The sequence below is a fragment of the Lottia gigantea genome (genome assembly GCF_000327385.1).
Source record: "Lottia gigantea unplaced genomic scaffold LOTGIsca_46, whole genome shotgun sequence".
Lineage (NCBI taxonomy): Eukaryota > Metazoa > Mollusca > Gastropoda > Lottiidae > Lottia > Lottia gigantea.
In genome coordinates, this window is record NW_008709614.1 from 832937 (window position 1) to 848245 (window position 15309).

The 15309-nt window shown below is 34.4% G+C and overlaps 1 protein-coding gene across 1 annotated transcript; it reads right to left on the minus strand.

Moving 5' to 3' along the window:
- Positions 1-485: 485 nt before the first annotated feature.
- On the minus strand, positions 486-14322 carry LOTGIDRAFT_234028 (hypothetical protein; the record flags this gene model as incomplete). The annotated part of the gene is made up of 21 exons (XM_009061123.1): positions 486-871; positions 1104-1385; positions 1688-1799; positions 1960-2000; positions 2541-2575; positions 2852-3093; positions 3264-3363; positions 3657-3748; positions 3982-5519; positions 5728-8145; positions 8510-8737; positions 9035-9149; positions 9883-10037; positions 10262-10408; positions 10682-10729; positions 10828-10914; positions 11333-11459; positions 11664-11854; positions 12536-12746; positions 13366-13601; positions 14310-14322. The coding sequence occupies 21 exons, from the start codon at positions 14320-14322 to the stop codon at positions 672-674; spliced, it is 6618 nt and encodes a 2205-aa protein (XP_009059371.1). The 3' UTR covers positions 486-671.
- Positions 14323-15309: the final 987 nt, after the last annotated feature.

Below are 15309 nucleotides of genomic sequence, written 5' to 3' on the forward strand. Positions count from 1 at the left end.
AAATGTCGTGTAACGGTATTTGGTGACAGAAGTGCGGCAAACATGTAATAGATGTACAGAATTAACATTCTATCTTTGACGATCGTTGAAAGGCAACATCCTTCTACGATTTTAAATTCACAATTCGTTAATGAATCCTTTAGATGGAAACTGATCGCACGATAGTGGGAAACTAGGATTTATAAGATTTATTGATTGAATATAAACTTTAATTGAGAAAGAATGAGATTGAGCAATTCAGGTATAAGAAACTTAGTATTTGAATTTAATTAAGATTAAGATTAAGATTATTAAAATCTGTAAAAAAAAAGATTGGCAGCTGCAAGTCATCGTGTCCAAACAACACCTCCAACAATTCCTCGAGGTTAATAAGACAATGACAGAATCCGGATTCGGGATACGATGGCTATAAATTGGCGTATTATGGCTCTTCTGGCACAATGGCATTGTCATACATGATATTGAAATTAATTCAGATGTTATTCATAATACAATATATTTTAATGAGTTAATCTCTGGACAATGGTAAATGAATATGAATAAAATGAGCAAAAAGATTAGAGTATATACATGTAGAAATATCACAATATAAATGTAGATGTAAATAAAAATTGTAGAATATTATATTAGCATGGATGCACAATCAAATATTATACAACACAAAATCTAGATTACTTATTGGTCATTGGAATAGATCTATTTAGATTTAGATTTAATGTATTACTGTCAGATGCTTCACCAACTACTGTTAATTTAGGTTGAGCTCTCTTCTTTTGTCTTCTAGCCAATGATCCTGTTCCCAAACCTTTGTCTTTCTCTTCCCACAATGTACTACCAGTCCTAGTATTGTAGGCATATCGCTGTCCCTTTTCTGTAAAAATATGATAATTTTATGACCTATAAGTCCAGATATAGCTAGGCACTCTAGAGTTTGTCATTTCATTTACTGCTATTTACCACTGGTCATTTGCCAGATAACAGCAAGTTAGTCCATTAGACTTTAATTGACATTTTTCTATACGGTGCTGCCAACAAAAAGATGCATGGCACAATGACATCCATCGAAACTTTACAATATTTTCATAAAGATCATTCTTTCTTACCTTGATCATATGCTACTCCATCATATTCCTTGCCTCTATTTACTATTGGACCATCATGTCGTTTGGCAATCACTGGTGTTTTATCAACAGAGTCATTATTGATACCACTTACAGGATCTATTGTACTAGCTTTTCTTTGTGGTAGAGATTGTATTAATCTTCCTGATTTTGTAGATTTACTAGACTTTTCATCAGCTATTTCAATTTCGGATGGTGTTCGTGGTGTAGGTGTACCCACTGGTGTTACTGGTGTAAGTCTTGATGGTGAAATACTGGTAGTTCCTGAAGGATAAAATAGTTGATGAAAATACACGTTCTGATTCGGTTGGAAACACTATAAATATCTGACGCGAATGGTGTTGAATCTTGCTCTGAAGGCAACAGCTATGCCATTGCATCAGACACATTCGAAAATATTGAATAAAGGTACCATTGTACCATTTGACCGAAAACTAAAATGCCCCCCCCCCCCCCCCCCTCAAAAAAGAAAAGTAACTGGATTATTGGGTTAATGCATCAAAGTTTATATGTCGAGACTAGCACTCAAAGATGTTGGCATTCGGGCACAAGACGTGTCAACTTACGTTTATTTCCTTGTAAAAATAGAGAAGAGTCTGATGTACCAAGAGATGTTTTTGTAGTTGTTTTGTTGCTCTTTTGTTTCTCTTTCTTCTCTTTCATTAAACCAAGGCCAATCTGAAAACCAAAACCACATTTCATATATAATCATACATGCAAGCAACAGCGCTGACAGGTTTATTTTAAATTAGAACAAGGATGTCTATTTTAAAACAATTGACAAGTATATATTCTGAGAGAATTACGACAGCTTTTTATTACTTGAAGTAAAACTTACTGGTTTGGTGATTTCGTTCTTCCTCGGAATTTTTGCAGGTTCTGAAAAGAATGGAATTTCATATTAAAATACAATGAAGTGTGCAGTGCAATGTGGGAACGGTTGCAGATCTTTAAAGGTACAGATGCGATATTTTGGGGAGTGATTTTTGTCTTGAGTGCATGTATATGTAAATAGTCTTCAGAACTACCAACTTTTTATTTTTTCGCTCACAAGCTCTTCTTTCTAAAAATTTGGGGTATCCGAAATCTTCCGTCGCAGCTATGCGTAGAGAAGTCGGGCAGGATTATTGAGTCTACTGTATATACTTGACGTCATTGTTCACACATTCAAACATTCAAGTCTGTTAAATGGACAACTCGATGAGAACACATTCAAACAGACATAATTTGGATTTGAAGGCTGAAATTACTGATTAAATTAAGAAACAACTCACGTTTCTGAGACCAAAGATTTACACTCGGAAATCGCACTTCTGCCCCTTTTACTTACACATGGAGAACAAACGTTGTCTAGAAATGAACTATTAGGACTTTCAATTTCTAGAAGAGATGAATACAATGATGGTAAATACTACATACCTGGTGGCATCAATTCTTCAGATGATTCATTCATACTGAAAGAAACATTTTAAAGTTGACATTATGATATATTAGGCAAGTAAAATATACATTTTTTCAACATATGTAAATTTTCGAGGAGACTTTCAAAAGTATCTTTAGCGATTTTCTTTACCTGTAACTTTTACAGTGCAATGCCGATCTTGAAAAATAGTACGAAAGAATAACGAAACACAATTTGCCATTGCAGGTGAAGATTTGAAAACAGTTTGATGGCTACCAAACACCCATGAAAGGCGAGGAACGTTGAACGAGATATAAATAGTACTCACTTTTCTCTCTGACGCTTCTTCTTTTTAATGATAATGACAACAATAATAATAATAATGATGATCAGAAGGACTAAAAACAACATAACTATTGTTATTATTCCACTAGTAGATGCTATAAAACTCTCCTCGGGTTCTTCACCATCTGAGATTACTTCAGAATAAGGATTGACAGCTGTTACTGGATAATTGTTTGATACCAGAGAACTTTTAGGTGTGTCTTCATCAGGATCAGCTCGAAGTATCTGGAAGACAGAAAATATCGTAAATTTTGCTAGAACAGTGACATAAGTTTACTTTTTTTCGATTTCCGACTGTTATGGGTTCCAAATAACTCGTGAGGCATCGGTTAATTATGTGTCATGTCAGACCAGAATAACATATTCCTAACATAGTTACAAAACCATTTACTTACGTTTAACAGTGAGTTCACATCTTTAAATGTCTTCGTGGCTTTTACATCGGTTATATCTTCTAATGGTTGTCCTTCTACCACATAAATAAGAGTTTCAGAGCTGAAATAGAATGGATCTTATATATTATTTGATATTTTCGATCTGCGCAAAATCTGTTTGAAGCATCGGAAAGCGTTTTCTATATAGTAATTTATGTTTTTATTAATCTAATAATTATATATTTTCTCAAATTTCTGATAGTGAGTGGTCATACCTTGACTGTGTTAATGTGTTACTTAATCTTAATACTTAATTCTTTAATTATGGGAGCTACGTAGTGCAAAGGATTTTCAAGTCTGCTGAATTCAAATTATTTTTAATAATATTAGCTTTATCTAATATTTAAAACGTACCTTGCCACCAATAATTTTCTTCTTGATGGTCCTCCCTGTTCTTGAATTTTCCAAATCCTTGGTTGATCATTGGGAAACAAAACGTCAAGCTTCTGTGTTAATTCAATCCTTGAAAAGAGAACTAATGATTTATATTATTGTGAAATAAAAGTGAAAAAGAATGAACACAAATTCTAAAAAGTATTTCCATAGCTTATAATTCTGATAACCTACATGCAACTTCTCAAATACACAGCAAGCAACAAATATCTAAATATCAATGCGAAGAAACTTGCCTGTTTGCTTCTAAAAAGTTGACATCTGATGAAGATTCTAGAGAAACTACGTGTTTATTTGGGTGAAATGTGTCAACTCGAAGTAAACCAAGAACACTTTTCTCATCACCACCATTTTCAGCTGTGACAACAATCCATACAAAATATTTCGTATCTGGTTCTAACAGTCCTCTCTTTCGCACTATAACCACACCATCTTCTGCTACAGAAAATATACCCTCTCTGTTTAATGATTTAAATGAAAACGGACCAATGTTGGCATCCATACTGTACTCTGCCGATGTCACAGTCGTCACATATTCCCCATCAGCTGCATAAAATGATGTTTCACGAGACATATATATTGAGGGAGCTTCACCGTCTTCGGTATATACCACACCATCATCAACATCAATCACATTCACTTTAACTTCTATAGTACCAGTACGTTGTGGATTACCTCGATCCACGGCCAGAATCTGGAAAGTTATAGATGTTGTTGATTCATAATCTAAAGCTTGTTTTATCTTCAGTAAATTACCGTCGGTTTCGAAATACGTACTAGCGGCTAAGGGTACAGTTGATATTTTCAGATCCACCAACCCATTATCACCATCATCAAGATCATTTACAGTAAAACCTGCAACAATCTGTCCAGCAGGTGTATTTTCCACTACGTTAATATTAGTATCACTAGTCGTTATAACAGGATCGTTATCGTTGATATCTAGAACCTCCACTGTGACTGTGTGTGTATAGTCAACAGATCCAGAATCAGTCACATGAACAGTTAATATATAGGTCTCATATTCTTCACGATCCAGTTTTCTAGCTGTGGTAATCTCACCAGTTGACGGATTCATATTGAAACTGTTCTTAAAGTTGCCACTGATGATTTGGTAGTTTACGGCACTAGCACTATGAGTTGGGGAAACCAAACCGACCGATACTCCCAATTTCAACTCTTCCTCAATTTGCATTGTTTGATCACTGGGTGCTAAAGACAGTAGTGGTATGATCTGTATTTTGACTGTTAGTGTTCCTGATCGGGGTGGAATGCCTTTATCTTTAGCAGTTATAACGAGGGTGTATTCGTTTTTGGCACCCGAAAGGTCAGCAGCTGTCTTAATAAATCCACTTGAAACGTCAATAAGGAAAACTTCATCATCATTTCCACTGGTTATTTCATAAACTATGACAGCATTATCTCCCAGATCACCATCAGTAGCTGTCTTGGCAAGAACTGACGTGCCAGGTGCTGCGAACCGGTCAACAGTAACATCTTCAATAGATGAGGTAAACGTTGGATTTAAATCATTTACATCTGCAACATTCACAGTAAGTGACAATGTACCAGAAAGAGCTGATGGTACACCTTTATCTTCAGCTCGAATTACCAAATCAAACCTGTCATGAACCTCTCTATCGAGGTTTGAGGCAACTGTTAAAGATCCTGAAATTGGATCGAGCGAAAGATGGTTTCCAAAGTTACCAGAGACTAAAGCATACTGGATTTCTCCGTTGGTACCAGTATCTAAATCCTGGGCTTTTACAGTATAAAACGTGTTCCCAATACCCATAGATTCCACAACACCCACACTGAAAGAACCTGCAAACAATAACATTTTTGAATATATGATTTGTTATAGTTACTTTATGTGTATTTATGGTCAATAGAGATTCCTTCTTCAACTTCGAATCCGTAGACTAGCATTTCCAACATACTTGGCAACTAATGTCTAATGGAATTCGGGCGAATTCTTTGTACAATCATGATATGTTGAACGGAGGATGTAAATTTTTAAAACAATACTTACTGGGTGAAAACGTAGGAGAATTGTTGTTTATATCATTAATCCTGATGATTATTAATGAGGAGGTTTGGTGAGCTCCGTCGTCAGCTATTACTGGTATACTGTAGATGCTCTGAGTGATAAACGATAAGGGTTTGTCCACTTTAATGTTACCACCATCGTCAATAATAAAATCTGTTGAACCAGTCGCACTACCAAGACTGTATGTAAATAAATTGAAGGGTGATACATCTGCATCTGTTGCAATTACTGTCCCAACGATTACTCCAGCAACGGCATTCTCATCGACATTGAAATCATATAACTGCTTATTGAAAATAGGACGGTTATCATTTACATTCTGTATAGATAGCGATAATGTTGATGAAGAAGTCAAAAGAGGGTCTTCTTTACTCTTTGCTATAATTACTAGTTCGTATGACTTATTACGTTCAAAGTCGATTTCGGAGGCTATTGATATGATGCCAGTTGTTTCTGAGATGACAAAATCGTTGTGTGAGTCGCCACTTTGTATAACATAAGTGATTGTTCCTGTAACACCTTCAGTAGCACCTTCTGACGTGGCATCCATATCAAAGATTGTATCCGACGGGACGACATCTTCTAACACGCCCTTGTTGTAAGTATTAGATATGAATTTTGGTGGATTGTATTTAGGAAGAACATTGATATTAACTCTAGTGTAGCCTGACCTTGGTATCGCTCCACCATCAGTTGCCTTTAGAGTAAGGATATATAACTTATCAGTGTAGTAGTCTATCTGCACATTCGTTAATAATTTCGTATCTTCAATTTTAAAATGATTTTTAGGATCTCCATCAGTAATAGTAACACTGGCAATATCAGCACTAGTTCCGCTATCGGCATCATCGATGATAAAAGTTTTCAAAATTTTATTTACCAGATCTCCATGTGTCACATCAAGTTGGTATACATCCTGATCAAATTTTGGATCATTGTCGTTTACATCAAGTATGTTTATTACAACAAGCGCCGATACCGTTTCACTAGTTTGTGTGTTTATTTCGACAGTTATATTATACTGAGGGGTAGTTTCTCTGTCCAGAATAGTCGTCAGAAAGATATCTCCAGTTGAGTTATCAATAACAAAAGCATTATTTATATTCCCAGCAGTTATTGAGTAGGTCAGAATAGTGTTAATGTCTTCATCTTCTGCTTCAATTTTAAAGATAGGAGATCCTAATGCCGAATCTTCAGAAACATTAGCAACAACCACACCATCAACCATGTTTATAATTTGAGGAGAAAATTCATCATAGTTCTTTACGTTTATGACAACTGTTGTTTTACTGCTTTTTGGATCAGCTCCCTTGTCGGTGGCGGTTATTACAAGTGTATATTGATAAACTGTTTCAGCATCAAGTGGCGATATTACAGACAAGTTCCCCGACGAATCTATCCCAAAGTCACTAACCCCAGTACCACTGATACTGTACACTATCTCACCGTTTGTACCACCATCGAGATCTGTGGCTTTTACTTTCAAGATAGACGTAGATGGTGAAATATTTTCAATCACTGATGTCTCATGGAATGATGACGTAAATTTAGGAGCGTTGTCATTGGAGTCTTCAATATTAACGTTTAAGATTTCCTCAATTGCTGTGTTTGATGATACAATGATGGCACGAATTCGGTAACTAAAACTTTGTTTAGTCTCATAATCAAACATTATTCTCAAGATTAATTTACCAGATGAAGGGTCTAGGATAACATGACCATCTTCGTTACCATTCACAATTTCATACTTTACGTTTCTAGGAGTACAGCAGGCATCAATATCTATCAGTTCTTCATTGGGTAATGTATCTTCTGGAACATTCATTGTTGTAGGTAACTGAGTAAAATTAAATTGAACTTCAGCAATAATATTAAAGGCGATAACAACACTGAGTTGTGGGTTACCTTTATCCTTGATTTCAATAGATAGCGTATAAGTAGTTTCTGTGGGTTTTTTCAAAAGAGTTATATCTCCTGAAGAGGTATCCACGTCAAACGCTCCTTTGAAATCCCCGGAAAGCTTGGTAAAAGTAAACTCTCCGTTGCTTCCGGTATCAGCGTCTCTACATTGGACAGTGGATAAAATGGTGTTAATGTGGTGTCCTAGTGGTACTGTGGTAGAGGATAATGGATTACAAATAGGACTGTTATCATTTATGTCTAACAGGTTAATGGTTACGACGGTTGTTGTGCTTTTTGGGTTTGTGGCAGAATTATCTGTTGCAACGACAATAATATCCCATGATGGCTGGTGCTCTCTGTCTAAGGAACTTGCAACACGAAATACACCCAGGTTAGGGTCTATGGTAAATGGCGATAAGGCTGTCTGTATTGAAAACGTCACAAAACCATCCATACCATCATCCATGTCATTAGCATCAAAATCAAATAGTTCAGTTCCTAAAATATAAAATATTGTTAGTAGTTTTTAAAAAGTTACTGCCAATCCAGTACTCAGTCTATGTATATTATGTGTCTTATGTATGATGTTCTCGTTTCAAGTCTTATGTTGCATGCTTGTTGGATGAAAAAATAGTATCAAATAAATTTCCACAAAAAAGGCTTTCCTATATAACCCCTTTCATTAAACAGATTACATGTAGATAACATAGTTTGGCTTTCTGTCTCCTATTGTAGGCATATTTACAATAATTATATTTTGAGGAAGGGAGGGTTTGGTTGTCCTAAATATACAGTCTTAAAATGAAACAAATACTTCTTGAACTGTTTTTTTCTTATACCCTTATATGGTTTATAAACATACCTGGCTCTGCATCCTCTGAAATATCAATAGGAGATGATGGTCCGATTATAACTGGATCAAATTCATTGACTGGATTAACGTTGATTAAAAGAAAAGCAAATTCAGATCGTGGTGGTGTTCCCAAATCTCTTGCTTCGATTTTTAAAGAATGGACAGTATCCGTTTCATAATCAACTGATGTTTTAAGAGAAACATCTCCAGAGTTTAAATCAACCTGGAATATTGGTGCTGAAATGTAAGAGTATATAGAACTCTGTACTATTGAACCTCGACCATAAATTATGTTTATTTTTCAAAGAATAGTCACCAACACTGCCATGACCAACAATTAGTGAAATAAATATTCTATACTTTTCTTACAAAGATCTATGGTTCACTCAAACTGGTTATTGTTAAATACAAAGCTATATTAACATTAACAAATCCAATCTGTTACAATTACAATAGTTAAAGGAGTATTCAAAAGTAAAAAAAAAATAAATCTATCTAAATAACATGTTTATATATTACAATAAATGTTCTTACAGTTAAGATAATAACTTATTTGGCCATTTATACCATATTCAGGATCTACTGCACTAACAGTAAAAATATAGGTTCCTACCCCATCATTCTCTGTTATATTTCCTTGATAAAACACCTAAAATAAAATATTGTTACTAGTTTGGCGTACAATTAGCTTTTTTTTCACAGATAGAAATGGTGCTAATTTACAGATTTTGTATACATCTCATGCATTATACAGTGTAGCACTTAAAGTAAAAACAGACTAATTTTCAAAGGGGATTAAAGGGTGCCAAGGGCTAATCTCTTTGTGTTGTTTGCAAGGGAAATTTTTTTTCAAATTTATAGGTTGTTGAAAATTTTTGTTCCACGAAATGTCCGTATTTCATTAACGTTGCAAACTGTATTGCAAACAATTAACTAATATCTCTATGAAAAAGAGTTTTTTTCCGTGTACATAACTGTTTTGCAGAACGGGAACCATACCTTGAATATTTAATATCTATACAAGGTAAAAATCGAACATTTTTCAAAGAACAATACTTCATAATAATCCTTAGTGATAATTAAAATGTGCAAGTTTCGTCCAAATCAATCAAGAATTGTACCTGCTGGAGTGTTAACGAGCTAAATATCTTGAGAACATGGGAACTAAATATTTGCCGATTCTTAAAATTTTTTATTGGGATAAACCTTCATTTGACAAATTCCAAAGTTTCATTGAATTCTGCCCAGAATTGTGCCGTCTAGTGTGTTTACAAGCAATTGTGTGCGGACGATCGGATACGGATGACTCCAATACACACCCCTATTTTCAAGTGGGCGTAAAAAAGGCAATTATACAGAAATCAGACAAAATCCTAACATACCTCCTCGAATGTAGGAGATATATTATTTTCATCGACAATAGTTACATTGACTGTAACCTGCCCGGAACCTTTAGATTTATCTGAATAGGCTATGACATCCATAGTAACCGATGATGCTGTTAATCTATTCATAATAGACTTTACAGATACAGCACCTATAATAATAGTCAATAACCAGAAATTAACCAAACATCACCTACCTAACCTTTGACAAGTCGAGTTCTAGTTTTACTTACAGTGATAACGATTTGAATTTGTCACCAGATTTAAAATTTGTTCTGAATGAAACTCAAGCATAGAAAAAGATGTTGTATACACTGTTTTTTCAAGAACACAAAGCATATAAAAAATTATTATTGAATATATAAAATGCACTCACCAGTTTCTAGGTCGATCTGGAACCAATCTGGATTTGGTGGTGTCAACATTTCGTACTTAATCCTTGATGCATTAGTATTAGCTTGGTCGGCATCATTAGCCGAGAGAGTAAATACAATGTTTCCTAGAGGTGCTACCTCACTTACATCTGGAATAGAAACAGATTTATTGGATGTTGTTTCACTCGTTAAAGGGCTTAGCCTACAATAAGAAATAGGTTAGTGAGTTTGATTCGTTAAGGTTTACATTGAGCTGTGAGAAGTATATTATGTAATTTGATTGTCCACAATGTCCATGTAAATAATTTTTTCCAAAGTCATTCTAGCTATCAACATTGTCTTAAAACTAAGTTTTCAATTCGTTGAAAAATATTCGGAAAAAGTCCAAAATCAGTAGATGGCCTTACATGAAAACTACTTACCTTCGAAAATGGGATTAACAGGCCATGTTGGTGGGTTATCATCAACATCTGTAACAACTATACCATATACAACAGTATGTGAGATGTAAGACGTGTCGTCGCAGCCAAATCAGACACATCTACTTTTACTTCATAAGCCTTCTGACCTTCATAATCAACTTCAGATTTTAAACTGATGTCTCCCGTAGTGGAGTTGACTTGGAACGTGGCCATTGTGCTCGCATCATTACTTACTGAAATAGAATGCTATAGTTGAACAAAAACGTCTATGCATAGGTATTTGACGTTTCATTAATTACTACGAACTGTCGTGATAGCGAGAGAGTCCTTCTTTGCCTCAACAACAGTGGGTCAACTAAAATATGGACTAGTTGAATCAAGTCCACGTCCCAGTCTCAGAAAAAATATCATAGGCATTAAATCGACTTATAGTAAGGATCTCAGAACGCTGGAGAGCATATGTTAAACAAAATTTCCCCAAAATTGCCATGGGCCACTCATCTAATTGAGCACCGGCCGTATAAAAAGTTTTATTGGAGTTTTATAAGGTCTACGGCAACTTTGTTTTTAAATACTCAAAATAAACATGTGTTGAATTTTGTTCTTTCTTGTCACTGAAACAAGTTAAACAACAATTATAGTCAAGCATACCTGATAAAGTATATGTGACTGCACCATTAATATCAGAATCTTCATCAGTACAAGTAATACCGTCTATTTTAATTCCAGTACCATAATCTTCTTGTAAGCTTACCACTTTATAATACTTAGGACAAACCTGAGATAAAAGAAAATTAAATAAATTCTAAGCTTTCTTGTAGATCACTACCTTACAGTTTTGGAAGAACTGCATTTTAAAGCTCGTGGATAGTAAAGGAAAGCTATTTGACAAGCAAACATAATGTGATCTCAGGAAAGGTTCCAACACACCCATAGTCACGATGGATCTTAAGAGGTCACAGAAAGAAAAAAATCTACCAACCGGATAATTATCATTGACATCTGCAACATTTATCACCATGCTTTCGGGATCAGAAGTTAGTGGTGGGGCACCAGAATCAACAGCTTGGAGGATCAGAGTGTACGACGTCTTTGTTTCATAATCAAGTTTACCATTTAAATACAGATCACAACTTCCTCTATCTAAATACCAAATACTGGCTTCTGGCGATGCTATAAATATCATATAATTTGTAGTATAATCGTAAACTGCAACGATTTGTAAAATTTCAAGTAAAATGACGGTCTAGAAAATATTGGATACCGGTATATGTAAACTAATTTTGACTGTAGTGATCGAGTGTAGGACAGTTGCTCACCAGACAATTTCTCATCTCATCGGACAGTTGCTCACTGGACAATTGCTAACCGAACAATTTCCACAAAAGAAATGAGAGTTTATAACATAATTCTTTTCTCTTCATATTCAATGTTTGATTATTGAGTATTAGTCTGTGCATGGGGAGATGCTGCTGGCAGTGCTTACCAAGTGTGAAGACTATGACTTCTATGACTATATCCAGATCCAAATACCATCACAAATTGGAGAAGGCACAAATTGTTGCTGTCACTGATCTTTTGGGGGGCTAGGCTGTATTTATCACCTGACTAAGAGCATCTGGTGTAAGGTACAGGAGCAACTGTAACTAATGTGTACAGGGGTTTCTCTGAAGAATGGCTCTTCATGATGATTTTTTGTTACAAATGATCACCAAAATAAAGAAACATTGTATATTTTGTGGTGAGCAATTGTCTTATTTCTCATTTTCTTTGGTGAGAAATTTTCCGGTGAACAACCGTACGGTGAGCAACTGTCTGTAACCCGTAGTATTCATATAGGTATGTAATACTTACTGGGGTTTAATATTTCAAAATGAGTTGGATCATCATCTTTATCATTAGCACTACAAGTAGTAACTTTAAAACCAACGGTTGCATCTTCTGACAGCGTCATAGAAGGTGATACATCTTTGATGACTGGTTTATTATCATTATAGTCTAAAACTTTGATACCTAGATAAATTACATCACTTGCTCCGGAATTACTGTCAACTCCTATATCAATCTACAAGTTTAAATAAAACGTCAAAATGAAAATTAAATTTATTAAAAATTAAGGTCTATTGTACTACAAGACCAATGGCTTATAATTATTATGCTTTTGAATTATTTTCTCATTGTGTCTATAATGAAAACTACAGAAATTTGGACTTCATCATGCTTTTGATTGGGTTTCTGGTTGGACAGGCTGTTTTGTTTTTGTTATATTTCTGAAAAGATACAAATGCTTTCTGTACCGTCAGAGTCATATGAAAAGCAAAAAATAAGACAATACCCTTCTAACATGGTCTACGTTACTTGACTTAGTTTTCTGTGGCAAGAATGATACTCATTTTAGACGAAAGAAATCTTTAATTAATTGAGAATACGGGTCTTTCTAATTCTGGGTCTTAGTTTTTTTTGTACATTGTTTCTTAGTTTTGTAGTTCGGGCATTTTATGGTACCAATGACCGATGGGTTTTGTTTTATAGTACATTGTTTCTTAGTTTTATGGTTTATATACTTTCATCTCTACAGGTACTTAAGACAATAAAAAAACAAAAGAGAATTTTTACAATTAACATTTAACAAATTGAAGACATAAAAATATTGAACTACATAACATACACTAGGAAGAAATTACCGTGAATTTGTGTAAATAATCTGCATTCAATTTGCCCTTTATTCTGATAACTCCTAGTGCATCGATTTTAAATTTTTTCTTGTAGGGTTTCTTTGGGGTACCCGCTTTCATGCTGTAAGACAAATCGCCACCAGCCGTGTCGGAACATGATGGTGTAAATACTTCAGTATCAATTGGTTCATTTTCGTTCACAGTGACCACAACGGAATGCTGTTTACATATTATTACTCCCCGCCCTGAAATAAATGTATTATGTACAAATTTTATATATGATATCAAAAAAAAAACTTTCTCAATGGTTCACTCTGAGAAAAAAAATATGAATATACGATGTATAAATCCAAAACGTTAAAGATTACCTTTTGAAGTTAATACTATCAAAATCACAGAAAACAAAAACAGACTATTTCTCTCCATCCAAGAGATTCCACTGGTTCTATAGATTATTAAAAATAACAGAATCCTAATAGAAACGAAACTCGAAAACAAGAAATTTTAAATCCACCATTCAGCGTATAATTACCCACAATTCACCGTGTTTATTTTTCTGTTCTTATGCAACATAGAATTGGACGGAGTTGACTATTGTATTCAGCCATTTTGGAAATGAAAATAACCTCATAATCAGAATGATATGTTTTATTGAAGTCACAATGCGAAAGAATATTGACAATTTACTTTGTAGTTCTTGTTTCTGTATTGAATAGCAAGAACAAAGCTCGTCTCGATATTGAATCAACACACCAAACCTAAAATCACGGGTCGTTTTTCATATAGACGATAGTCCAGAAACTCCAATTTTAAACACTTGTCTGTATTCTTTCGGAAGGCAGCCTGTAGAACTATAAACTGGTTAACATGAGTATTTTACTCTCCCCACCCACTAGGCACAAAATTACATATTTTGGAAGAATTATGCAGTTTTCTTTGAATACTTCACGTACCACTTGAGCCCATTATTTTCAAATGCTTTCCACCTAAACCCCCTCTTTTACTAAGTACGAAAACCGGTCGAAATGCCTGCCCAGGACTTGCCTTGACCGTGGCCTATATATTTTCTATTTTTTTCTTTTCGTAATGTTCTATTGCAAATATTGCGGATTCTTAACTTGAGTACTGTCAGTGTTACAAATAGATCAAGTCAACAATGTAGAGTGACGTGTAAGATCTTCAATGAATTAGTTCTAAAAACGAAACAATATATTATTCTAAAAATTTTACATATTTGGAACAGTACATAGACAGTAGACATAGTTCTGGAAAATAATTTTAATAAATCTTCCAGAGAGAGGAGGAGACCACTACTGGCCATTTCTTATTATTGTACACAGTAGCTTTTATTAAATGTTATATTGATAATATAAAGGCAGTTCTACTTTCTTTGATATCGCACATAAGCTTATATAAATAACACAAAATAATACTCAAATCATTGTTTTGCTTATGTTATACACAGCAATTGACACCAATCATAGATCATTTGGTATAATGGTTTTCTTTCAAAATTGTGAACAATATTCTTAAAATGTTTCTTTTTATGATATATCATAACCCTTATACATGTCGACCTATGTGTTCCCTTTCAGTTTGAGGGAGTGACATATCAGTCAAATTTGAAGAGCCATTCAATAGTTGGGTTGGGTGTATGAAAGGGTTTGGGAAAGTTAAAAGCGTTTATTGGCCTGTATGCACCAAATAAAGTCACATTAAGAAGAATAGACTTAATTTAAACCTTAAACATTAAACACATTTATTTAAATGTAAATAGGGATAATTCTATTTATGGTATGCACCAACTTACAATTAACTAATTATATATATCTGTACTATAATTGAAACCCAATTTTCCAATCGGACCACGCTATACCAAATCTATATATGAAAAAAAAGTCTAAAAGCTCGGTCACCATGATAGATTTTATTTTTAGTGTTTTCGTCACTGTT